The sequence below is a fragment of the Chiroxiphia lanceolata genome, chromosome 2 (genome assembly GCF_009829145.1).
Source record: "Chiroxiphia lanceolata isolate bChiLan1 chromosome 2, bChiLan1.pri, whole genome shotgun sequence".
Classification (NCBI taxonomy): Eukaryota; Metazoa; Chordata; class Aves; order Passeriformes; family Pipridae; genus Chiroxiphia; species Chiroxiphia lanceolata.
The window spans coordinates 18,151,141-18,176,638 of NC_045638.1; the positions used below are offsets into that span (position 1 = coordinate 18,151,141).

Below are 25,498 nucleotides of genomic sequence, written 5' to 3' on the forward strand. Positions count from 1 at the left end.
GATGGAGACTCCACAGCTTCTCTAGGCAACCTGAGCCTAGTCTCCCTCACAGTAAAAGGTTTCTCTCATGTTTACATGCAATTTCATGTGTTTCAGCTTGTGCCCACTGCCTCTTCTCCTGTAACTAGGTACAACTGAGAGGAATCTGGCTCTGTCTTCTTTACTTACACCCCATCAGTTATTCATACACATGGATGAGATCCCCCAGAACCTTCTTTTCCCTCGTCCTCAGCAATCTCAGCTTCTTCTTGTATGACAGATCCTCTGGTCTTTTAATTACCTTCCTGCCATTTTGCTGGGCCCATACCAGTAAGTTTATGTCTCTCTCACACTGGAGACTTAGCATTCCAGGTGTGTCTCACCAGTTCTAAGCAGAGTGAAGGATCCCTTCCCTCAGCTTGCTGGCAATGCTCTGCCTAATGGAGCCCAAGAGGTGATTGGCTGCCCTTGCTGCAAGGGCACATTGCTGGCTCATGTTCAACTTTGTGTAAACCAGGACCCCCATGGCCTTTTCTGCAAAGCTGCATTCCAGCTGGTCATCCCCCAGACCGTTCCTTCCCAGATACAAGACTGCATTTCCCTTTGCTGAACACGGTGAGGTCATGTTGGCCCATTTGCATGGCCTATCCAGGTCCCTCTGAATGGCAGCACAAGTCTCTAAGAGATTAATCATTCCTCCCAGTCTTACATCTCCTGCGAATTTGTTGAGGGTGCACCGTGTCCCATCATCCAGGTAATTAATGAGGATATTAAACAGTATTGACCCAGTATCAATGCCCATAGCACACCAGTAGTGACTGGCCTCCAGATGGACTTTGTGCTGCTGTTCACAACCCTTTAAGCATGGCAATTCAGTCAGTTTTCCATGCCCATTTAGCTACTCTATTCCAAGTTGTAAGAGACAGTGTCAAAAGCCTTGCTAAAGCTGAGATACACACTGCTCTCCTCTTATCCGTCAAGCCTTTCAAGTCCTCATAGAAGGCAATTAGCATTGTAAGGAATCATTTGCCCTTCATAAATCCATGTTGACTACCACCAGTCATCTTGAAGCCGTCTGGAAATGGCTTCAAGAGATTTGCTCCAGGCTTTGAGGTAAGGCTGGCCAGCCTGTAGCTCCTGTATTCTCCTCCTTGTCTCTCTTAGGCATAGGTGTGACATTTTTTTAACACATAATGATGAACCTCCTCCAGTTGCCATGACCTTTCAAAGATAATTAAGAATGCAACCACCCAGCTTTCACAGCACTTTCACAGAATATTCTGAGTTGGAAGGGACCCACAAGGATCACTGAGTCCAACTCTTAAGTGAATGGTCCATATGGAAACCAAACCCACAACCCTCATGTTATTAGCACCACGCTCTATTTGTGGGTGTGTCCTATGTGTTCATATGGACTCATCTGTGTCCAGTTTGCCTAAATCCTCTGTAGCCTAATTCTTCTCCACTGAGTTTTTATTAGTCTGGACTTTTTCACGGGTCTCAGGGGCATGGGATTCCTGAAAACCATTCTTGACAATAAAGACTGCAGTGAAGAAGGCATTGAGTGCCTTGGTATCTTCCCATGCTCTTTGTCAAGTTTTCTTTAATATCAGGGTGTTGTCTTGCAAAAGCCTTCATATGTGAGCATGAGATTTCCTGAGTGCCAGCAGAACCTGGTAAAGATGCTTAACTATGTTAGGAAAATATGCTTATATATGTTAGGAAATATGCTACCACATCACAGACTGCAGTCCAGATGTACTCTGAGTAGGTACATGGTAGAGCACTGTACCTTACAAAAAAGCTAACGCCTCCCTCCGTTTCCCTACTCAATTATATAATTAAATAGTGTCTTTTGCTTGTGTTCTACTGGTAGGTGTGGAACAGTAACTCAGCAAACTCAGCAAAAAAAAGAGAGAAGATTACATTTGTGAATACCCGAGGAACTTGAAAATAAATAAGTCTATGGGACCTGATTCAATGCATTCCAGAATCTTGAGGGAATTGACTGATGTACTTGCCTAATCACTCTCCATGATACTCTCCGTGGCAATCACATGAAGTTCTTGGTGACTGGAAGAAGGGAAGCATTGCATCCATTTTTAAAAAGGGGAGAATGCAGACCCTGGGGACTACTGACCTGTCAGCCTCACCTCTGTGCCTCAGAAGATCACAGAACAGATCCCTCTAGAAGCTACGCTAAAGCACATGGAGGACAGGGAGGTGATTCGGGGCAGCCAGCGCGGTTTCACCAAGGACAAGTCCTGCATGACCGAAGTGGTGGCTTTCCATGGTGGAGCGACTCCATGAGTGAACAAGGGAAGGGTTACAGATGTCACCTATCTGGAGTCCTGTATGGCCTTTGATACAGTACTCTACAACATCCTTCTCTGTAAATTGGAAAGGTATGTTGGCTTTGCTCAGCCTGCAGAAGAGAAGGCTCCAGGGACACCTTATTGTGGCCTTTCAATATTTAAAACAGGCCTGTAAGAAATACGGGAACAAACTTTTTAGCAGGGCATGCTGCAATAGAGTAAGGGGTAATGGTTTTAAACTAAAACAAACTCCATCTGATAAGATTTTCCTAATTTAATTGTTCATTTAAAATGAAAGCAGTAAACTTCTCTGAAGTATAGCCAAGGTTTGAGAACACAATCTAAAATTCTTCAAAGGCAATGGAAAACTTTAATTTGACCTTACTGCCTAAAATCTAAAAAGAGCTGACATTACCTGTAAAAAAAATTAAGCAAAGTATAATTTTTAATTAAATCTTTTTCTCCCTCTAGTTTTCCTTTTGTCACCTCCAATGTAACAAGATGCCTTTCAGGGCACATTCAAGATAATCAAAGTGATCTTTGAGTTATAAGGAAAATGTCTGTTTCTTGAAAGGACTTAGGGGAAAAAAAAACAAAAACCAAACCAAGCCCAAACCAGCTAATGCTCAAATCAACCAGAAAGCAGATGTCTAGTATTCTGATAAACAGCTAAGATATCACTTCTGTTCCCTTCAGCTCTCTTTTCCCTGTTTCCCCAGAAGGTTTGCTGTGGCTGCTGGTAGTCAACAGGACACTCTGATACACTGCCTTCTTGAAAAACCCTGACATTATAATGTCATACACCTCCTGTGACCTCGGGACACCTAGCACTTAAACTCAACACTCATCTGCTCACCATAACCACAAGAAATCTGAATATACAGAATATTCCCCTGAATTTGTTGTGGCATATTGCCTCAAAAGTCCTGTACCAAAAGTGCCTATGACCTTGTTGCCATCTGGCTAGAGAATGAATCCTTTCCTTGTCAGCTTCCAGAGGGGGTGAACCCATCCCAATGTGCGGGAATATTCCCATATGATGAATGCCGAAAGAAGTACGTTTGAGCCCCATCCAGCTCCTAACTCCAGCCTTTGCTAAATATTCTCCAGTATTGATAGCACACAGCCAGAAATCTGCCTTCATTTCATATATTCTTGAAAAGATTTACCTGTACTCTTGCCCTGGAGATCATCCTAAATGCAACTAATCATATCTGTATCCTCAAGTTCATCTCAACCCTTGTATTTTTTGGTGTCAAGTTTCCAGGTTGCACCTGGCAGCCTTTTTCTCTTCACATTAATTTCAACCATATAGCTAAATTGTCCTTAGTGGGAATATTATAATCATACAAGAGATTTAAAATTATACCTGTGCACTTGCCAATTTTCTTTGATATCTGTATTTATTAAGGGATTTTGTAAGGCAAATTAAAGTACAGTACACACAGAGAACTGTGAACAAAGCAGAGAGATGCAAAAGCAAAAATGAGAGATAATGAGGTAGAACCATCTTATGGAATGACAGTGAAAATATTGGCAAGATATTTACAGATCTGTGAGGACTCGTGTCTTTTTCTACACATAGAATTTCTTGTCTATCTTCCCTCTTTGTCCCTTGTGCCAATGCACCATCTCGGATGTTTTATTTTGTTCCATATACAGGGGAGAAAGGTGAGACAAACTCCCCTTCTCCCCTTACTACAGATCAGGACTTTGAAAAGCCTAAAATCAATCCCATCTGGGTGTGGAGATAGAGATGGGATCCAGGAACAGGACCAATGGGCAAAGGGGAGAAGCAGTGATCCCACCAGAGACTGAGAATCCTGTCATCTGTGGGGCACGGATTTCATCTCTGAGCTCAAACGAAGGAGGTGATCGAAATGTGGGTGAGGGCAGGACAAAGACCCATATGCTGATCTAAACACCAGTAACACATACCTTAGGACAGCAGGGGAGGGTAGAGGAACTTGTTGGAGATGGTTTTTTAATTGCCAGTACTGGAGACAGCTGGGGGTTTAGCAACCATTTATCCCAACCAAACTGAACAGCCTCCAACATCCAGCAGTCTTTATGAGACCTGAAACAGAGCTAACCCTATGGAGGGCTCTGCTTCTGCAGCTGCAGTACTAGAGCTACCTGAATTACCACTTCAAGAGGTTGCCAATCCATCTCTTCATGGCTCTGCAGGCACATCACTGTAAGTCAGACAGCAAGGATGAATTGCTGCTGGGACACCTCAGCTGGCCGTGGTCATTAGACAGGAGCAAGTTGTTCATCATCGTAGCTCCCTCCCTGCTCAGAGTGTGGCAGACAGGATAAAGACTGGAGTTATCAAAGCTAGCTCAGCCAGTCCTGTGGCCAGGGACCATGGATATTGGGCCAGGAAGAGAAAGGCGGCTTTGATGCACTGGAAAAGTTCCTCTAAGCCACAGGGATGCTGCAGCTACTCCAGAAGCAGTGCAGCTTGCACACTTGTTTACAAGGACTTGTATAATGGATAGCCCAAACCCTGATGAGAAATTTCTCAAGATTTATGGAGTTTGCCTAAGGTTCTTGTAAGAAAGCAGGAGGCAGACCACAGGTAGTCTTTATTGTAAGCACCTAGGTAGGACTTCTCTCTTTCCCTATCATTCTGCCTCTGGGCAAAACCAATGTTTCTGTCTATTTAAATATCATCATCTCATTAGTGTGTTAACAGCTTAGTCAGAGGAGGCAATATTTATGGCATCAATACAACATAGTTACCCTAAGGCTTACAAATCACGGTGATTTTTTTTGTTGGGGAGTGATGCCTTTCATTTATAAGGTTGTCTTTCTATGGGATTTCTGTCAAGTGCATCACCCTGACTGCCTAAGTATAATCATGTCCAGTAAACAGAGAATTCCATCTACTTTAGAAATGTTCAGCACAATTAGATTATTAAGCATATGTCACTTATTATTCATTGATCAAAATTGCACCTACTAACCAACCAACCAAACAAAACTTAAAATAAAAAAAAAAAAAACAACAATGTAAGCGTAGAGTTCTCAAGAAATGTAGTAGTTGTATGGTACTTTGCACTGATGCAATTTGCTGGTAAAATCAAATAAAGACAAAATTATTGTTCTGCTTCATCAAGCTAAAACCAACATCCTCTGAAAGTTCATCTGTCATATATAATAACTTAGCTTGCTGAGAATGCCATTTCTCCCAGTAGGAATATGGTAATGGTTTTGGTTGCTTATTGGTGCATCTAAGACTCAGAATCATATTCTGTGTAATCAATATACATTTGTGATAAGGCTAAGAGTCACAAAAGCATTTACAGAACCAGAGAAAACCTGAAGAGATCTTTAGATGCCTAAATTCTTTTTAGGACTCTCATTCCCATTGATATAACTCAGTCCAAATATCACCAAGTATCTGACAAATATATGTGAGCAACATGACTTACGACAACAGTATCTTATAGACTGGGGGAGACACAACACACCTACAGCAGGTGAGAGATGGAGGCAGTGCTGAATGGAATCAGCAGGAAAGCACTACAGATAGCAAAAAGTACAATTTTTCCCTAGTTCCTGCTGCCTATTTCCAGAAATGCACATGCAGGCACACACACAAATATAAATGAACAAATACATCAAGATTTAAGCTGCTTCCCTTTCTTCCTTGAGAAAGTATCTGAGCAAGAATACAGCCTTATGACATAACCTGGATATAAATGGGCATGCAACATTCCAGAATTGAAAGCTCTTCCTCAGTAAAATACCACTGAGGCCTCACAAGATAAATACTCCAGTGATTGTCAGGTTCAGGTGATTACAGAAAGAGTCATAGCAAGAAAATTCTCTGGAGTAAGTACAGCTAAAGCCATCTCTCTATATATACATTGACACAGTCTGAGCTCAAACAGTGAGTAGTCAATTTCTGAAGTGGTATGTGAGTTTTCAGCTATGGGACTATAGCTGAATGTAACAGGAGTCATGCCGGTAAAATCCTATCAACGTTTCAGGGAAGGAGAATCCCTGCTAAGATGCACTTTTTTGTGCCTTAAAGCGTTTGTGAAAATTGTTGGATCCACATGCTTCACATTCAGTGAATGCTTTTGTCCACAGACCCAATTCTGGAAGAGGAAGGTAAGTCTCACACTACAAAACCTCTTCAGTTCTGCATTTGGCATTACAGGATAGTCCATACGATGTGTTCATTCTTCCCTGACTCTTTCTGCTGAGGCTGATAACAGAAACATATATTACTGTCAGCTCTGGGTTACAGTGGGATATATCCACATAGGTTATCTAATAGACACTGCACAAGAACGATTTTCAGGCACTATTTTATTTTACTTCACAAACCAGGATTTCAGAAAAAAGCCCTTCAAACAGTTGACAAGTTCCTGATTTACTCAGCTAACCTGAGCTAGTCTACAAAGAATATATAGCCATAGCAGTCACAACGGATCGTATAAATGTGCTAGAGCTGGCTTTCATGTGGGTAATTTGAGGGATGGTACCAAGGTAGTCATGGCAGGCTGGAATTCACTGGAGGCCATTAACCTCAGCATGTGCTGAGCTCTGTATCATCTCGGTGTGGTGCAGAGCACCTCCGAGCAAATTACTTTAAAGCTAATTCAGATATTTCTACACAACTTTCAGCAATAGTTGTGACTGAGTGCAGGCAGTCCCAGAGCTAAAGTCTTCCATGTGCAAATGAGACCGTGGAAATAAATCTAAAAAACAGTGAGTCAGAAATCTTACATCTGGAAACTTCCCACTGAAACTACAAGCTTACAGTGCAAAGTTATTTACTATTTATGTCAACTTTAAAAATATTCAAATCAATGCTTTATTCTTTCATATGTCCATCAAATTCTTTTTCTTTCTCTGAGCTTTCCACCAGTCTTTCAAATCTTTCCATTCCATGTCATGACAAGCACCTCATTGTAAGGCATCTCTTTCTAAAATTTTTCTTCTTCCAATGCAATAGAGCAGTGGACAATGTTTGGGGAAATCGAATTGTTTGCTTTTCTTCTGACATGAAAAGATCCAGGCACCTATTTATTTTCTTATCATAAAACAGTACTCACTGAAGTGGCTCTCAGCCTCACTGCAAGCAGGTAGCAGAGATGCTCCTCACATCTGGCCCTGAGAAACTGCCCGGTTGCTTTGCATTAAGGAAGACAGAACTCTTCACTGCTGATCAGCATGTGAGCTGCAAAATGTGTGCAGAGGCCTGGGACACTCCGGAATGTGGTTAAATAAAAGATGGTATTACATCTACAGTCATAAAATCTGCACTCCAGTGTAGGGTCAGATAACCTCCTCCGGGTAATTTTATTATTAATAATGTTTCATGATGCCAGAGTAACCAACTCATCTAACAGACTGCATGGAACCATAACATAAAAAGTGTCCACTGAGAAGAGAAGGTAGGAGGGACAATCTACTTAATGAAAAAAAATTATTAACAATAATATTAAAATGTATGCAACCAGCCATGGTTTCTATTTTTAGTCAGAAATAACTGCTTCATTTTCCTTGGTATACTCACCTCAAAACATTTTTTTAAAAAGAAAGGTTACTTTTTCCTTCTTCTCTAAATATGTCTTACTTTGTTCCTTCCCTGTGATTCTGACCTTGTGTTGCAAAAATTAATGGAAGCTCAGTTATAAACATCACTAGCTACAGTCTCAAATACGGAGCTTGGTCAATACCTCTCTCTGTGGCCACAGAGACAACTCAGAATTGATTTTAACTCCTTTCTTGTTCCTCTGGGCCTCAGACATTCTCTTTATTTCACAACTCTGCCAGCTTTTCCTTTACTGCCTCCATAATGTTCCTTGCTTTAGTGTCTGAAGAAAGAAAGCAGCTTGTGTGACTAATATTATGGAGCAGACATTGATTTATGACTTTTTAAGAATTATAGACCAAATGATACATGGGACACAGATGAACAGTGGGATTTAGACAAATGGAATGGCTCATGGATAGGGAAAAATAACAACAGAAATGGTCGGGAGCTGGTATGGATGTCAATCAGCAACAGGTCAGAGACACACTGACCCATCTACTCATTACATCTAGTACTAACAAAGTAAAATTTTCCTTGTATTTTCAAACCTTTCCTGTTTTTTACCTCCTTACAGTTCAATTCATTTCCATACAATCTGTGCAAAAGATTATTTTGAAATCAATTCCTCTATCCTGAGGAATATCCTCTATCCTCTCCCCTTCAATGCTCCCATCAGCTGATCTGTTGCCTGTTTAACTCAGCTTCCCATCCTTTTCCTTCACACGTCCTTTCCTTTGGGAACTTTCTATCTGGTTGCACATATCCTAAATACCAAAAAGAGTCTGTGTTTTAACTGCAAGACATCCTTAAGGTACTTTTTGGGTGTCTTTCACAGGCAGTTTTTTCAGTCATCATTTTTTCCTATGTATAAAAATGGCTATAAGAATGGGAAGGGAATAAGGACTCTTCACCAGCCTAGAAAATAAGCATCCTATAAACTGACTGGCTTACTTTTTTATCAATACCGAACCAGCTACATCATGTAGGACGTTCATTGCCTTGCTGTGAGGAGTATCACATGGCTCTCACACAGGCTCAGAGCTCTGCTGACATAAACCACGTTGCAGGGTCAGGGCATCTGGTCTTTTTCTGAATTCTACCACAAATAGCCACACAAAGCAGAAGTTTTCTACAAATGAGACTATATCCACACTGAGGAACTTACTGACCTGAATTGAATCTGTCCCTAATTATTAATAACTTTGATAAGTCAAACTTATATTTTATTAAAAAAACAAGGAGTTAAAATCTGGTTTTAAAAGATTGTATGTGCTTTACCTCACACAAAACACACCTCAAAAGTGTGACAAAACCAAAATTCTCACGAGTACAGAGCCAAAGAGCTGCAAAATTCTCCCAGATGCTTATTTTAGGATATAAACAGACTGGCCAAAGGCTTTTAACACCTCAGACTGCCGCATCTGATGGGATATCACTGGAAAGCAAAACTGCTGCAGTCTGAAACTCTTATGTAGAGTGAATACATCTTCATTTTTATTTTTATATGGGTAGAGTTTGCGCACATGTTTATGCACAGGCAACAGGCTACATCCACATCTGGAGAAAAAGGGAGGTTTTACATATGCTCCTTGTTTGGCACTATGCATGTAATTTGCATTTCTTCAACAACTGCTTTAAATTGCAGTGTGAGAGTTTATAACAGCATTCCTAGCACAACTGTTCTGTTATTTTATTTATTATTTAGGACTAATCCTTTATCAGACAGAGTAAACAGTACAAGAAGATACAGCAATTCTGTTAAGAGGGTTTCATAGCCTGAGACATAGACATAAAAACAACACACATTGGGATTAGAGGCAGCCTAACATAATGAGTATTGATCTGGTAAATTTTAATCCTAGGTTTTCCCTGACTAATTATGCCAGTTTAAGGAAAGCATTTAGCCTCTTCTCAGATGTATTTCCCCAAGTACAAAAGCAAAGGATATTAACCATATTTGTGTTCCTGGGATGAAGAAAGAACAAGTTTGCTCATGCAGTGTCTATCAGTTGAGTGTTGGTTACCAAGCTTTAAGGAAAAGTGCCCACAAATCAGCTATTCGCAGATGTGCCTGGTTGTTTCTATGCAGCCTTGTGCTTTGGATGCACACAAACACACAGGTAGGAGTTATTAGCTTTCAGAGAAGAGCATCATACTGCTACTGTGCTTCCCTAGACAGTCCACTGTTTGCTATAGCCAAAAAGATCTCAGCTCCATAGCAGGCAGAAGGAGTTGAAGCGTCTGATGCTTTGATGTGTAATACCCAGGCTCTTGGAGAGGAACCTTAAGGGCTTCATATAGTTCATCGGCAGAACATGATGCTTCAGCACAGTGGGGTACCACTTGCAGAGAGCAAATAATCTAAAATGGGCTCTTTGTGGGCCTTCTTTACACTGATTCTCAGAAGGGTTGAAGTATCTCATTCAGGATCCACTGCTCAGACCATTCTGTACCCGGTCAACATATACTACCTTACTTTGAAAAAGCAGTCAAGAATTTCAGCCTAGCCGTCTAAAACACAGACAGTTTTGCAGCCAATAACAAAGCTTTGAGAGATTTCATGCAGAAAGGGTCCTTTCTTAGAGCTTCTACACCTGCCTCAGATTGAAGGGATGCAAACTTGCATCCCCTAGGCTACAAGGCTGTGAGTTGTTTCTTGGAAAATGCGGTGGGATATCTCTCACTGTCTCTTATTCAGAGGAGATGGGATTTATCCTAAAGTGCAGCTATTGTCACTGCTAAACATATTTAGTAGGTGTAGATAGCCTACAGTACCCAGCAAGTTGTGTAGCAAAGCACTTAGGGTACAACATTTGGAGAAAAAGAGAGAAACTGCACTCACAGATATTTCTATCTTAGTGGTTGGGGCAATTATCAGGAAAAGTGAAAGAAGTGCTGGCTCTCAAACCCTGTCCTTACAATATTTTCTATAACAGTTACATCAGCTGCCTCCAAGGTGTACTGGCTACAACAGGCACTTCTGTGCATCATATTGAAGAGGTGAAGAGGCTCTCCCCTCTCAAGACAAGCAGCTACATCGCAAGATTGAAAAGTCATGTTCCCTTTGCAGTTTTTCCCTGGCTTAGTTAAGTTTGAAAAATAGACCTCTCAGAATCATTTATAGTCCTTTGGATCAGATACTGAACCCTTTAAGCTGAGGGAAAACTGGACAAAAAATCTTCTGTATACTGTAGAGGAAGGGAGGCCACCCACAGATGCTGTTTGTGGGTGGGAGTGTGGGGTCTTAAGTGATTACAGATCCACACTGAGAGGAATCCCTTTCCTGTGGAATATAAGGCAGGCTCTGAGATACTTAGTCCCTATAGGGAGATGGAGGTGAAACAGTGCCTCATCAGAGAGCCTGAATTTGGGTTAGGAGTGAGGTGGGTGCTAGGTGAGCCAGACTGGGGCAGTTCTGTGCACACTTGAGAGCAGAACTGAGAGAATCTGAGGATCTTTAAAGTACAACAGTAATGCACTGCCAATTACACAGAAGGTGGACCAGAGATTTCCAGGGCAGGTTGGTTTTGGGCTCATATTCCATCTGAGTACTGTTTGAAATGTTTTCTTCTTTTATTGACTCATTAAGCCTTTATGTTTCCACCCTTCCCAGCTTCTGACACATAGCTGAGGCATAAGGAGTAATCATTATGTCTTCATGCCCTGGCAATACTTGAGGATTGCTGGTAGCTGGCATAGTTCAAATAAGCCACTAGGCTGCTCTGATTTATCCCTCATAAGTAACCAGATGCTTGGTGAATTAGACTTTTCTCTCATGTACTGTACTGTTCAGATCTTGCAGTTTTCAGAATCACAACCTTTATATTTCTGTAAACTTTGAATTTTAATCATGGACTTGGTGTTTATGATGTTGGCAGGTCATTATTTATGCCAGACATTGTGCATCCTTCATCTCAGAGCTGTGTCCCACCCTCTACCATCCTGTCTGCATCATCTAGGGGGCTCCTCTCTGCAGATTGTTAAAATCACTCATTTCTGTGAAAGACCATGAAATGCGTATTCGGAAGATGAACTGTTCAAATATACATTTTCTGATGACTTAATCAGAGATTTATACAGACTCACAGCCCATGGCCAAACAGCCAAGAACCCCATAGGCACACACAAAGGGAGGGGGGCAATAATGCAGAAGAACAGAAGTTTGAAGTGGAAAGGACCTGCAGGAGGAAGAAACTTCTCCTAAAGCCTGAGGTGCCCTCACAGAACAGCTTCACCCCCACTCCAGCCAGTAAGTCATCTTCATCCAGAGCCCAGCTTAAATGCCTCTATGCAAACATGTACAGCATGGGGAAGAAACAAGATGAGTTACAGATGTGGGCACATCTGCAGGGCTAAAATCTCATTGGCATCATGGAGATGTGGTGGGATGGCTCTGCGACCGGAATTTTGGAACGGAAGGATACAGATTCTTTAGGAAGGACAGGGGAGATAAGGAAAGGGTGTCTCCCTCTAAGCCAAAGACCAGCTGAAGTGTATGGATCTCTACCTGGAGATGAATAAGGGGGTGACTAAGAGCTTATGGGTCAGAACTAAAGGGACAGCAGGGACAGGTGACATTTATAGTGGGGGTAGGTGACATTATAGTGGGGGTCTGCTACAGGTCACCCAACAAGGAAGTCCAAGTGGATGAGGTCCTTATAGACAGTTAAGGGCACTCTCACATTCTCAAATCCTGGTCCTCGTGAGGGACTTCAATCACCCTGACATTTGTTGGAGGGACAGCACAGCATGGCATGAGCAATCCAGAAGGTTCTTGGAATGTGTTGATGTTAACTTCCTTCTCAAAGCGAAAAAGAAGCCAGTGAGGAGAGGTGCTATGATGGACCTTATTCTTACCATCAAGAAGGGGCTGGTGAAGAATGTGAAGTCCAAGAGCTGCCTTGGCTTCAATGATCATGGAATGGTGGAGTTCAGATCTGTAGGGCAGAGAAGAAGTTCTACAGCAGGCTCACTACCCTGGACTTCAGGAGAGAATACTTTGGCCTCTTCAGGGACTTGCTTGGTAGAGTGTCATGGGATAGAGCCCTATATGGGAAGAGGGGCCCAAGAAAGCTGGTTAATATTCAAGCATTGCCTCCTCTAGGCTCAGGTGCAATGCAGCTGAACAAAGAGTAAGTCAGGAAAAAATGCCAGTAGGCTTGTGTTGATGAACAAGGAGCTTCTGGACAAACAGAAGGCCTACAGAGTGTTCAAGCAGGGAAGGGTAGTCTGGGACAAGTACAGAGAAATTGTCTGAGCAGCCAGGGATCAGGTTAAGAAAGCTAAGAAAGCTAAAGCCCTACAGAATTAAAACTTGTCAGGGATAACAAGGGCAACAAGAAAAGCTTCTATAGGCACCTTGGTGATAAAAGGAGTGTTAAGTAAAATGTAGGTCCTCTCTGTAAGGAAACAGGAGACATGGTTACCCATGGTCATGGAGAAGGCTGAGATAGTCAATGACTTTTTTTGCCTCAATCTTCACCAACAAGTGCTCCAGCCACGCTGCCCGAGTCACAGAAGGCAAAAGCAGGAACTGGGAGAATAACAAACCACCCACTATAGAAGATGGGCTTTGAGACCATTTAAGGAACATGAAGGTGCCAAAATCCATGACCTGATGAGATGCATCGGTGGGTCCTGAGGGGACTGGCAGAGGAAATGGCTAAGCCACTATCTATCATACTTGAGAAGTCATGGCAGTCCAGTGAAGTTCCCACTGACTGAAAAGGGGGAAAGATAACCCCCATTTTTAAAAAGGGAGTAAGGAAGATGTGGGGACCTAGAGGCTATTTAATCTCATCTCTACGCCCTGCAAGCTACTGGAGCAGATCCTCCTGGAAACTATATTAAGACACATAGAAAATAAGGATGTGATTGGTGATAGCCAGCATGACTTCACTGAAGGCAAATTGTACCTGAAAAGTTTGATGGCTTTCTGTGATGGGGTTACAGCACTGGTGGATAAGGAAAGAGCAACTGATGTCATCTACCTGGACTTGTGCAAAGCATTTGACACTGTCCTGGACAACATCCTTGGCTCTAAACTGGAGAGACATGACTTTGATGGATGGATCACTCAGTGGATAAGGAATTGGCTACATGGTCACACTCAAAGAGTTGCAGTCAAAGGCTCAATGTCTAAGTGGAGACTAGACATGAGTGGTGCTCCTCAGGGGGCAGTATTGGGACTGGTTCTGTTTAACATCTTTATTGGTGACATGGACAGTGGGACTGAGTGCACCCTCAGCAAGTTTTCTCATGCCACCCAGCTGTGTGGTGTGGTTGAAATGCTGGATGGAAGGGATGCCATCCAGAGGATCCTGGAGAGGCTTTAAAGATGGGCCTGTGTGAATCCTATGAAGTTCAACAAGGCCAAGTGCAAGATCCTTCATCAGAAGCAACATGGCCAACAGGTCAAGGGAGGGGACTATCCCCTCTACTCCACTCTCATGTGACCCCACATGGAGTATTGCATCCATCTCTGGCATTCTCAGCACACCAAAGACGTGGGTTTGTTTAAATGGGTTTAGAGGAGGCCACAAAAATGATCAGAGGTCTGGAGCACCTCTTCTATGAAGAAAGGCTAAAAGAGTTGGAGTTGTTCACCCCGGAGAAGACAAGGCTCTGGAAACACCTCAGAGGAGCCTTCCAGTACCTAAAGTCAGCCTACAAGGAAGCTGGAGAGGGACATTTTACAAGGACATGTAGTGACTGGACAAGAGGTAATGTATTTAAACTTAGAGTAGGTTTAGATTAATATTAGGAAGAAATTCTTTACTGTGAGGGTGGTGAAACACTGGAACAGGTTGCCCAGAAAAGCTGTAGATGACCCATCCTTGGGTATGCTCAAGGCCAGGTTTGATGGGGCTCTGAGTAATCTGGTCTCATGGAAAGTGTCCCTGCCCACAGCAGGGGGGTTGGAACTAGATGATCTTCAAGGTCCCTTCCAACCCAGACCACTGTATGATTCTATTATTCTATATTCATATTTTCAGAGGGAAAAAAAAAAGAAGATAATGAATCTGTCTAATAAAATTGTATATTTCTCGTTTATGAATATTTCTAGTAACTATTTCACTGTATTAAATAGATTTGCAGATTATAAATGTATATACTTGTAGTAAATTTATTGTACATGGTTTTATATATTCTAAACAGAAACTGCATACTCCTTAAGACAGCCAAAACACAACAAGATGGTTAATGAGTGACCCAAGGGCTTTGGCTTCCACTGTATAGAAAATTTAAATCTGAGCATGACACTGGATGTGATAAAAATATTACAGTTAAATTAGAACATGATCAAAACAATACCATCTCCTTCTTTGATATCAAAGGTCTTTGGTTCTGCTTTGACATTTGTTTTTCATAAATCCCCTTGGCATTTTATGTAGCAGCAGACCAATATTTCATGACGACGACCAAATCCATTGATATCTCTTAATTAAATAATTGGTTCTGAATAAAGGCAACACATCAATACAATATGGATCACTGTGGCCAACCTTATAAACATAAAAGAAGACCAGGACAGATCCTCAGCTTGGACGCCAAGCAGCATTTGTTAGCTTGTGCTTTACACTGCTGCATGCTTGCAGCCTTTCTGACTTGCTTTGGAGGAAGCTGGCTGCAGGAAGCTCAGAGAAAGATCCAGGGAATGAGCAAACAGTTACACAGCATAGATAATCAGGGGAGTGCCTTGGGCTTGCTGTCTGTCCCCATTCGTCCAGTAGCCTAGACATAACCCAAGTAGCCACGCAACTCACTCAGCCTGTTCATGTTTTAGGAAAGACACCTGAAATTAAAGAAAGGGAGGAATATGGGCAAGGTCCATAGCCCCCCTTTCCCCCCCGCCCAGTAGTTTTAAAGAAAACACAATTAAAAGAATCCTTGCATAACTGTGATAAAAAAATTTCTGCCTGAAAATGTGCATACTTAGGGCAGAGGCTGAACATTATTTCCGTAGCCTCACTTTTGTAGTTGAATAAAAAAAACCAAAACCAAATAAACTCAGTGTCCAGCACGTAAGGATCCTTATACAGCATCTCACTGTGCATGAGATGCGTGTACACAGCTTTATCTGACAATAGTGAAAAGTTTTATGTGTGTTTCAAGACAGAAAATAAACCAGAAGCTTACCTTCCTAATAATGGATGCTTGGACATCTCGAGCAACCTATATTTAGTGAGTGCAATGGTCTGGTCACATCTAAAACTGGCCCAGTAACCTCCCGTCTCCTACAATGAATCTTCAGCCCAAGCCCTACAACTTGAATGCACCAATAATGTGCACTTTCTTACTACATGCTGTTGTGCCTGAACAGGATTTGAGTCTCCATTGCACTTGGCCCTTTGAGCCTTAGAACCGTGTGAAAAGTAACCCAGTACAGGATACTCACCACATCTGACTTCATGGCCAGTAGTTGTTATCAGCTGAAGTGTAGCTTTGGGAAGGTTATTAACTACTAGAGAACAGATCACTGCAGTCCCACAGATTATCTTGGTTATGCTTTTCATCTTTTATATGTCTAGATTAAGGTCAACTTTTGCAGATAGATCCTCTTATCACGTGCTTTTATTTATTAAGCTTGATGTCATTAGTTTCATCCTTAAATGTCATTCAGTGTTTTCCATTCATGCTTTTTTAAGCATTTCATTACTGGTCCACTCTGGGGCCAAACAAGTAAGCAATGGGCTTGAACATATGAGAAAAACTGACCCTTGCTGTCAAGGAGTTAAAGTATTAAAGTGCATAAACCATTTTCTCTAACAGTTGTCAAGCTAATTTTCAGTGAATTACTTAGTCCATGTGTTTATTATTCAGATATAAACCCATTGACTTGGTATGAAAATGACATTACACTGCTGTAATCAGACTAATTTTTTACAACTATGGTCACTACACCCCAAAACCGCATCACTGACAAAACAGCAGCTTTTGAGCAAGTTGCATTGCACCATCCAGCGATGAGGGTAATATTAATGGGCACTGTTGCCACACAGCTCCATGTAACTCCATAAAAATCACAGTATTCTTTAGGAAATAATGATTTAATGGGAAGGTATTAACTTAAAACATGGAATGAAATTCAGTACAAACGAAAATCACTACCATTTTCATTGCAAATATTTTCCATACCAGAAGAAAACACTTTTCCGCAGCTCTTAGTGACCAACTTCCTTGCTCTCTACCCAGTATAGGACAGTCAGCCTACTACTTAAAATATTTGGCCTAAGGGACATAGTAGTACATACAGACGATTTATTTTTCTATCTGATAATTTCTAGCTTATGTTTAGATTTTAAGAGGTGTTATAAGATGAAGGTGTTAAAAAGTGGAAATAATTTAGTAACCTCTGAAGATCAACACCTGCTAGGAAATGTTAAATTCAAGTTGACTTTCCATTAGCCCCATGTCTCATGTTGTGATTAAGTTGCAGATTGATCCCTTGTATCATGGAATTACATACAGTGTTCTTGAGGGAGCCTGAGTTGAACATACACTAAGCTAAGACACCACTTCACCATCTCCAGTTTGTAGCAACAAGGAAGCACATTCTTGGCTAGTTTTATAACACAGGTGCCCTACGCTGCTATTTCTAGGTTTTATTTCACTTTGAAAGTAGAGTGAGTAGTGGAGAAAGTAAAAGACATCACTTCTGTTGGGTTTCACCATTTAAATAATAGAACATTAATATTAATTAGGTAAAAATGTATCAGGCAAGTCTCATCCTTTATTATTTTACAGAAACCATGTTAAACTGATGCCATAGTTGAAGAAGAAACAGCAAATCAACTCATAGGGCCATGAGTATACATTTGTTGTCAACAGAAAGGCTCTCAGGGACTTCAGTTAGTGTTAGATTGCAGTCTTCATATTTACATTTTAAAGTATTCCCCTCTGTGTCCTTACACAAATTATTAGCCTATTCAAATTCAATGAAAGATAAGTGGAAGATGAAAAAGTATGCATTAAATATCTGACAGGCAATTTTGAGAGCTGGCACTCTGGTACTTTGTTCTTGCTTTTCATCGGGGGGATATTCCCCCTCAGTGCCTGGTCATTTTGTATCCCTTTGCTGCATTAAAAAGAAAAAGAAATATGCTCCTCTGCTTTCAAATGATTGTATAAGAGAGAACAATACAAAAAAAGAAAGGATCTTTCAGTATACATTACTTCTGAAAAAAACCACACCATCACAAAAAACACCAAAACCCCCTGTTGTTGATGTCTAAATGTTTATATATTCACCTGTTGCTCTCCCACCATCTTCCTGAAATTTTTAATCAGAACAAGTTAAGAAGAAGCAGTAACTAATGAAAAAATGCTTTATCTGGATAAAACACCTTGTTCCAGTAAGTAGCACTTTCCTCTCTCTTTAGAATGCATAGACTTTATTTCAAAAATTAATCAAATAGCTGCTGTATTCTAGTAATTCAAACTAGTCATAAAACTGTATTTAATTATTGTATTATCAGTAGTATAAGATAAATGTGTTCTACTCAGTTGCATTTCCATGAAATCAGACTTTTCTGACACTTCAAAATGCCTATGGTGGACCCAGAGAAAGCTATGTAACTGTTCTAAAGCAGAAAGGGCTAGACAAATGGATCAGTAGAATCACAGAATCATAGAATTTCCTGAGTTGAAAGGGGTCCACAAGGATTATCAAGTCCAGCTCCTGGCCCTGCACAGGATCATCCCAAGAGTCACACCATGTCCCTGAAAGTATCATCCAAACACTTCTTGAATTCTGTCAGGTTTGGTGCTGTGACCACTTCCCTGGGGAGCCTGTTCCAGTGCCCAACCACCCTCCAGGTGAAGAACCTTTTCCTAATATCCAACCTAAACCTCCCCTGACACAAATTCAGAACATTACCTTGGGTCCTGTCACTGGTCATCACAGAGAAGAGATCAGTACCTGTCTCTTTGCTTCCCCTCATGAGGAAGCTGTAACTGCAATGAGGTCTCCCCTCCGTCTCCTCTCCTCCAGGCTGAACGAGCCAAGTAATCTCAGCCACCCCTCACATGGCTGCCCTTTTAGGCTCTACAAGGAGCTGCTGAGTAGTGCCACAACTATCTTGATCCACAATGTCTTTTGTGGAAGAGAGCAAAAAAATATTAACCCCAGACTAAAATCAAAGCCAGACAGAAGATCCATATTTAAACCACTGCTCGCACATCCTCTTTTGTGCTTAAAAGTTCTTTCCTTAAAATACAAAAAGGTGCTACACATCAAGCAATCATTCAACATTTCATACATTCATCTGTTTATATGATTTAGAATATCAGAACTGTAAAATAGCCCTCATCTCTAAAATTATTTTAAACAGGTTTGTCAATGGTAGAAACCAAAGCAATTTATGTTATGGTCACAATAAGGACTCAGTTAAAAAAAATCTTTATAACACTAACTTCAAGACAGATAAATTTAATGTTACTTCTTTGCAGCTGTCCTTGTTCTCTAAAAGGAAAAAGTAGGCAAACTAGAACAATAAGTATTTTCAAATTTTTTTAAACATTAACAAGATTTGGGCAACTAGAACATGGGTGTGCATCATGTTGACTAATAAACATGGTTATCAGCTGACAAGGTTTTTACAGGAGATGTGAAGTTCAAAACTGCATGTTTTAACTCTCTAGTTCTGAACTCTGAGGTCCAAAATACCATTGAAGGGAACATAGCAAAGAACAAGAAAACCTTTCAGACCTCTCACCAGAAGACTGAGAGCTCTGGGAGAGCTCACAGATATGAAGTTATGAGAAAACATTGAAGATTTATTTATCAGTTCAAACTGCTGCAAAGGACCATCCTGCTCTGAAGCATGACTTAATAAAAAAATTATAAATAAGAAACAGTAGATGCTTTGCCAGTACAAGTTCATAGGTGTCGACAGGCAGCAGCTTCACTTTGGGAACACAAACAAAACATGGGACTAAGAGGGAGAAGTGTCTGTCAAACAGCTCAGCGTGCACCATAAAGCATCGTGCACACCATACCTACTCTAACCACTTAAATATCAGGGGAACAAAGCTATGAATCTGTCTCCTATGTTTTTTAGACACATACTGGGGAGCAATAGACAGCTATCTTTAAGTCATCCTATGACTGTTGCTATTCCTGGTTTTATCTGAGCTACATGAGGTAAAGCTTTTTTTCATGTCCCTCCCAGATGAAGGGCAAGAATAAGTTCTTGATGATTGCTACCTTGCTCAATTCAGGCAATTTCTGCCTTCATTTGCATTCTCTAAAACTTCACCGATACTCATGCAAACACATAAATGTAAGAGCCAAATGCAGTATTACTTACTAGAAGCTACTGTGGACACCACTTCAGGAACTCAATAAGCACGTTGAAAAATACTCTGAAATTAAGACTTTAGACTTCACCGACTAGGATTTTTTTAACTTGTCAGATTTCAAACCTTTGGATCTGAAAGCCATGCTAGGTTGCTCCTCACTCAGACATAGGAAGCAGTCAAAAAAGGCACTTTGTTCCAAATCTTGTAATTTGCACATGTGGAACAGAAAGAAGAAACTGATCTTTGATCTAAATTTAATTAAACACTTTTCTCATTGACATGCTAGCTTCTTCTCTCCTTACAGTTCATTCACTGACTAAGAAATTTCTATTTTTTTTCTAGTCATTATCAACTTTCACAGCACTGCTAACAAGGCTTAATACAAGAAAAAATGCATTTCAGTGACCAAAGCTAATAGATACGAGTGTAAACATACACTGGCATGAGATTTGCAAGAGAAAAAGCGTTTTATCAGTTTTCAAAGTAAAACCACATTCTGAGCTTTAAATTGGCATAGCAGAGCCAGTTTTGGTGGAATTATAGGGCTCTCCCAAAATGCTAAGTATTTGCAATGAAAACTTCTCTCCCAGCTCCTTTCATACAAAGCCACAAGATATTCTGCACTCTCTTCCATAGGGATTTAGAAGACTACAACAAGGAAAACTTGCTTTGAGTAATAATGCTTGCAAAAGAAGCCTCCAGTACACAGCCTTCTTTGTGCTGGGATGTTGGTGATGACTTTCCACAAGTCAGTCCAAATTTTGGAAGAAAAGGGGGCCTGTCATGGAAGTGCCAAACTGAACATGGTCCATATATTTTGTAGGGACCCTAGGACATTGGTTCTTATAATTAATTCAACATTTGCAGGATAAAATCTCCTGTGTGCATTCTCCCTACTTCAGGGTAGAAGGTTTTACTTTTTTTGAGTTGAATGAAAGCATAGACCTCAGACACTGCTATAAAGAAGACAACAGCTCATTATAGAAATGTTAATGATATTGTCTTCATGGCTTAAAAAATTCAAGAACAAGCCATCTCACTTGCTTTTAGTATGAAACCTGGAATTCTGTTTACTATGCTAAATTGGTAAGGTCTTCAGAAGCATTCTCTGACAGCTAAACATTACCGTGATGTCAAAAGAGCGTTTGCAAGCACCAGACCCTTATTAACTACACTGCTCTCCCAGTCCTCCCCATGGATCAGCTGTTCTCCATGTCATGGTGACACTGGAAAACTGAAGTTATTGAAAACATAATCCAAGCCCAAAGGTAAAAAAAACCCTCAAATCTATAATTTGCCCAAGTTTTTATCATTTAATTAATCAGAAGTCTTAAAACTTACCTTTAAAATTTGGTCTGATTCTAGCATCATAGCCTGATGTCCTTCCCATCAATTTGTCCAAAAAATCTGAAGGAGACAGGGTCTGTGAGGGGGATTTTCCAGATCTTGAATCATGTTCTTTACAGAAAGTCGTCCTAAATAAATTATTAGCCACCATTAGCTGATATTTAACTTCTATTGTATTCAATATGGAGAAATTACAGCACAAAATAAAATTGTCTCAATTCTATGAAGGTAGCAATTCATATTTTTATAGAATAATATCCTCTCTCATCTGAAAACTTTATTCTAGAAATAAAAATGAGTTTTAGGTAGTATGCATGAACACAGTTTTCTATTCAGAAAAAAAGCCTTAGCTTTAAAAATAAATTCATTATAGTTTTAAGGCTTCAGAAGATTAAATTTACTTTTCACCTTGATGTGTAGAGCAATCTTACTGTGACTTTGATATTCTGTTCCACATCATTTAATTACATGCATGCTGTTAAAAGTATATGTTAACACTGGCTTAAAGTGGTCCTAAACTTCCAAACAATAGTTGGCAACACTTAGCAAGAAACACTGAAAAATACTGGTTTTGTTAATGTTGGAAGGATATAGATAGAAAAAAACTGGTTTTTACAGATGCTACCCAATAAAAATTTAAATCACTCTAGTGAGTGTCTGGATTTTTCCCCAACATGGCAAAAAGGGTTCTGGAGTCAGTCACAACTGATCTTAGGGGAGTTTTGCCCCACTTCATGAGCATCGAGTAATAAAATTTATTATCATCAGCTGGTATTTATATGCAAGCTCTTGGAACATATGTCTGTTTTTAAGATTTAAAAGCAAACTTCTAGTACCGTATCATGCATGTGAAATGTTGTGTACATAGCATATTACATATTGCAAGCACATTAAATATTGCAAAGAAAGACAATAGAGCAGTTCCCCATGGTTGGTCCCTAGTGAGAAAGAAACTAGAATGAAATGGTCATATTTGGTGTGTAAAGGTAAGATTTAATAATAACAACCAATTTCAATGTGCCTGTTTCAACTTTATCTTCGAGCTAAATTAAAAGTAATTCTGACTCTGACTTCTTAACCATTCCCCATTTATCTATTTGCCCAAAGGGAACCACTAAGTTTCAGGAGTGTTTCATGGGGTATTTTTGTGCATTTATATGTAAATATAAAAGTCAGATATACATACGATCATTTGAAATGAGAAGCAAATATCAAATCCTTTATCTCTTTACAAAAACACCAGAATTGTTAACAGGCAAGGTGATAGTAAATTCTCGTGCTGTAATTCCACACATTTTTTTCCAATTCCATTTATAGGGGGCAGTTGCTTCTTTTTGCTTCTGTCTATGACATGATACCATTACAAATATTTAATATTTAATACACGGCAAATGATATATCCCACTTAAATAATAAAAAATTCTGCTAAGATAATAAAAAACTGAAAAATTAATCTAGTACACTTATTTGGGATATTCCTAGACAAATCAGTTCTGTTTTCATTCAGAGCCCACTAGTTAGGAGTTGTGTTGTGATCCCAGGCTCACAAATATAAACACTGTTTCACTCTGTCTCTGTATGTATACCTCGTTACTCTTATAAAAACACTTTTATGTCTAGATACATCTGTACGCGCAGACACACAGCAGCCTAGAGTATGATAATGATCTCATCTAAAATGGTGTTTTGGTTAATAATACTGACCTCTTTGCTTAGTACAACAAAAAGTCAATCGCTGAAGCAAAAGCTTATGAAAGGTTAAAAAAAATTTAGAAACACTGGTACTTTAAGTGAGCACAATACTGGTCTGATCCAGGGTTTTCCCAAAACCAGAGGGCTGGTTCTCTAATTTCAAATAACTACATCCCTGACAAAACTGCTACAACCGTTTCCAAAGAGTAGGGAACCAAAGCAACTTCCTAAACAAGCTCTGCTGGGAGCAGAGAATTTGCATTTTGGAAGAAAAGACGAAGAAACTGGTTTTAGCTATTTTGATATTCAGTGATAAAAAAACACGTCTTTGAATCAGAAAATAGAAAATAGATCACCCAAACTTGAGATTATTATTTTTTGTGTTTGTTACCAAGCAACGAGTCTCTGGGTGTAAAAGGGATAGTCTGTATAGAATGAACACAAAACACTCTCAAATACAGCAAACAAACTAGGTTAATGTGACGTAGTATCTTTATAGTTATGATTCCCACAACCTTTTCACGAATATTATTACAGAGTGGTATCACCTACCTGAAGTTGTTTGTCTCTAAGAAAAATGCAAACAAGGTTGTCAAAATTTTCACTAGCTGCCGGTTCATTCCTTCTGCTTTCTGTGATGATTTGGAAAATATCCCAGAAACGATTCCAGAGAGATGCAGGGAAAAAGTAAGCTGCTACTGCTGCCTAGATTTCCAAATTCAGCAATAATTTAATTTTCTTGACAATCGGGAAGAGAAGGTCTGGATCTCTACAAAGTGGGGGTAAAAGAGAAGTGCCAGTCCTTGGAATCATGGTCAGGTCAAGCCTAGGCTCATCTCCAGCAGCCAGCACAAAAGGGATAAGGCATCAGAGTCAGTCGTTCCCCCGACTCGTTTTTGGTGATTGCAGGGGAAGAAAAAAAAAAAAAAAGGAGAAGAAGAAAAGAAATGGAAAGAAAGGGGAGAAAAAAGGAAAAGATAAGAAAAGAAAACCCAACTATGCGAGGAGCATCAGGCAAAAGAGAACAGCGCTGAGAGCAGTTCTGTTGTCGGTATGTTTTATTCTCCTTTCGCTTTGAAAATTATGAACGGTGGTGGGGCTACTGGGTAGATCTGTTTTTCCCCTTTTTGGGTTGGGGAGCGTCGGCGTTGCCGGGGTGGGAGGGAGGGCAGGAGGGTGTGCGGGAGGGAGGGCGGCAGGGCGCGGGTGCCGCGGGGATCCCGGCGCTGTGCTGGAATGGGGCGGCGGGAGCGCGCGGATCCAGCGCTCGGACAGCTCCGCGCCCGCGCTGCGCATGCGGGCTGGGGGGGCCGCGGGGGCGCGCGCGGGTGTACGGGGGGGTGCGGGGGGATCTGTCGGGGGGGGTCGGTGCGGGGCGTGTGCGGGGGGGCGCGGCGCCCGCGGGGAGGGCGTGCGGGGTGTGTGTCTCTGCGAGTTGGGACGCGCGGGTGTGTTGGCTGCGGGGTGTCTCCGGGGGTGTCCCTGCGTGGCGCGGAGGTGTGCCTGTGTGAGCGGGGGGCCGTGAGTGCGGGGGTGTCTGTGAGCGCGGGGGTGGCGCTGTGTGTGTGTGTGTGTGTGTGTGTGTGTGTGTGTGTGTGTGTGTGTGTGTGTGCGTGTGCGTGTGTGTTTGGGTGCGTCGCGGGGGGCCGTGGGTGCGGGGGCGTCTGTCTGTGTGTGTTGGGGAGGGGGCGTATCCGCGTGGTGTGCTTGTGAGTGGGGCAGTCCCGCGTGGGGTGCGCGGAGTCGCGGTCGGTGGGCAGCGGGCGCGGGGGCGCGCACACGCCGCTGGGAGCGCGCACACGCCGCTGGGGGGGCGCTTTCGCCCCGCCGGGCACAGGGGCCGCCGCCGGCGCTCCTGGGGCGGGAGGTGCCGCCTTTCCCCACCCAGGTGGCCGTGGAGAGGCAGAGGGAAAGAGCTGGGGAGAGGGAGGAAGGGACCTGGGCACCCAAGTGGCTGTGGGAGCCAGCGGCCGGCTTCTGAGCCTCGATAAGAGACGACTTATAGGAGACCACGAGAATGTGTATAAATATCTACACCCCACACCTGGGCGTGCCAACCACTAAGACGAGAGGCAACGGGCAGAAACATGTGCAGGAAATTCCACCTGAATGTGAGGCAGGATTTCTTTACTGTGCGAGTGACAGAGCACTGAACAGATTGGCCAGAGAGGTCATGGAGTCTTCCTCACCAGAGATATTCAAGAATTGTCTGAATGCAGTTCTGTGCGACGTACTCTGGGATGGCCCTTTTTAAGCAGGGAGGTTGGACTAGGTGACCCACCTGATCCCTTCCAACCTCACCTGT

At 41.5% G+C, this 25,498-nt stretch overlaps 1 protein-coding gene across 9 annotated transcripts in view; it reads right to left on the reverse strand.

The window, feature by feature from the left end:
- The window catches only part of GLRA2 (glycine receptor alpha 2), a 129,101-nt gene extending 104,659 nt beyond the window's left edge, over positions 1-24,442 (reverse strand). Inside the window, exons 1-2 of one of the 9 annotated variants that reach the window (XM_032679600.1) lie at positions 23,746-24,442; positions 21,496-21,629 (exon numbers count right to left, since the gene is read on the reverse strand). In XM_032679600.1, the coding sequence (XP_032535491.1) occupies positions 21,496-21,629; positions 23,746-23,813 (202 nt within the window). In that variant the 5' untranslated portion in view covers positions 23,814-24,442. Of the gene's footprint in view, positions 1-21,495; positions 21,630-23,745 lie in introns of those variants that run through there. The other 8 variants (XM_032679604.1, XM_032679597.1, XM_032679601.1 and 5 more) reach the window with 8 other exon arrangements.
- Between the last annotated feature and the right edge of the window lie 1,056 nt (positions 24,443-25,498).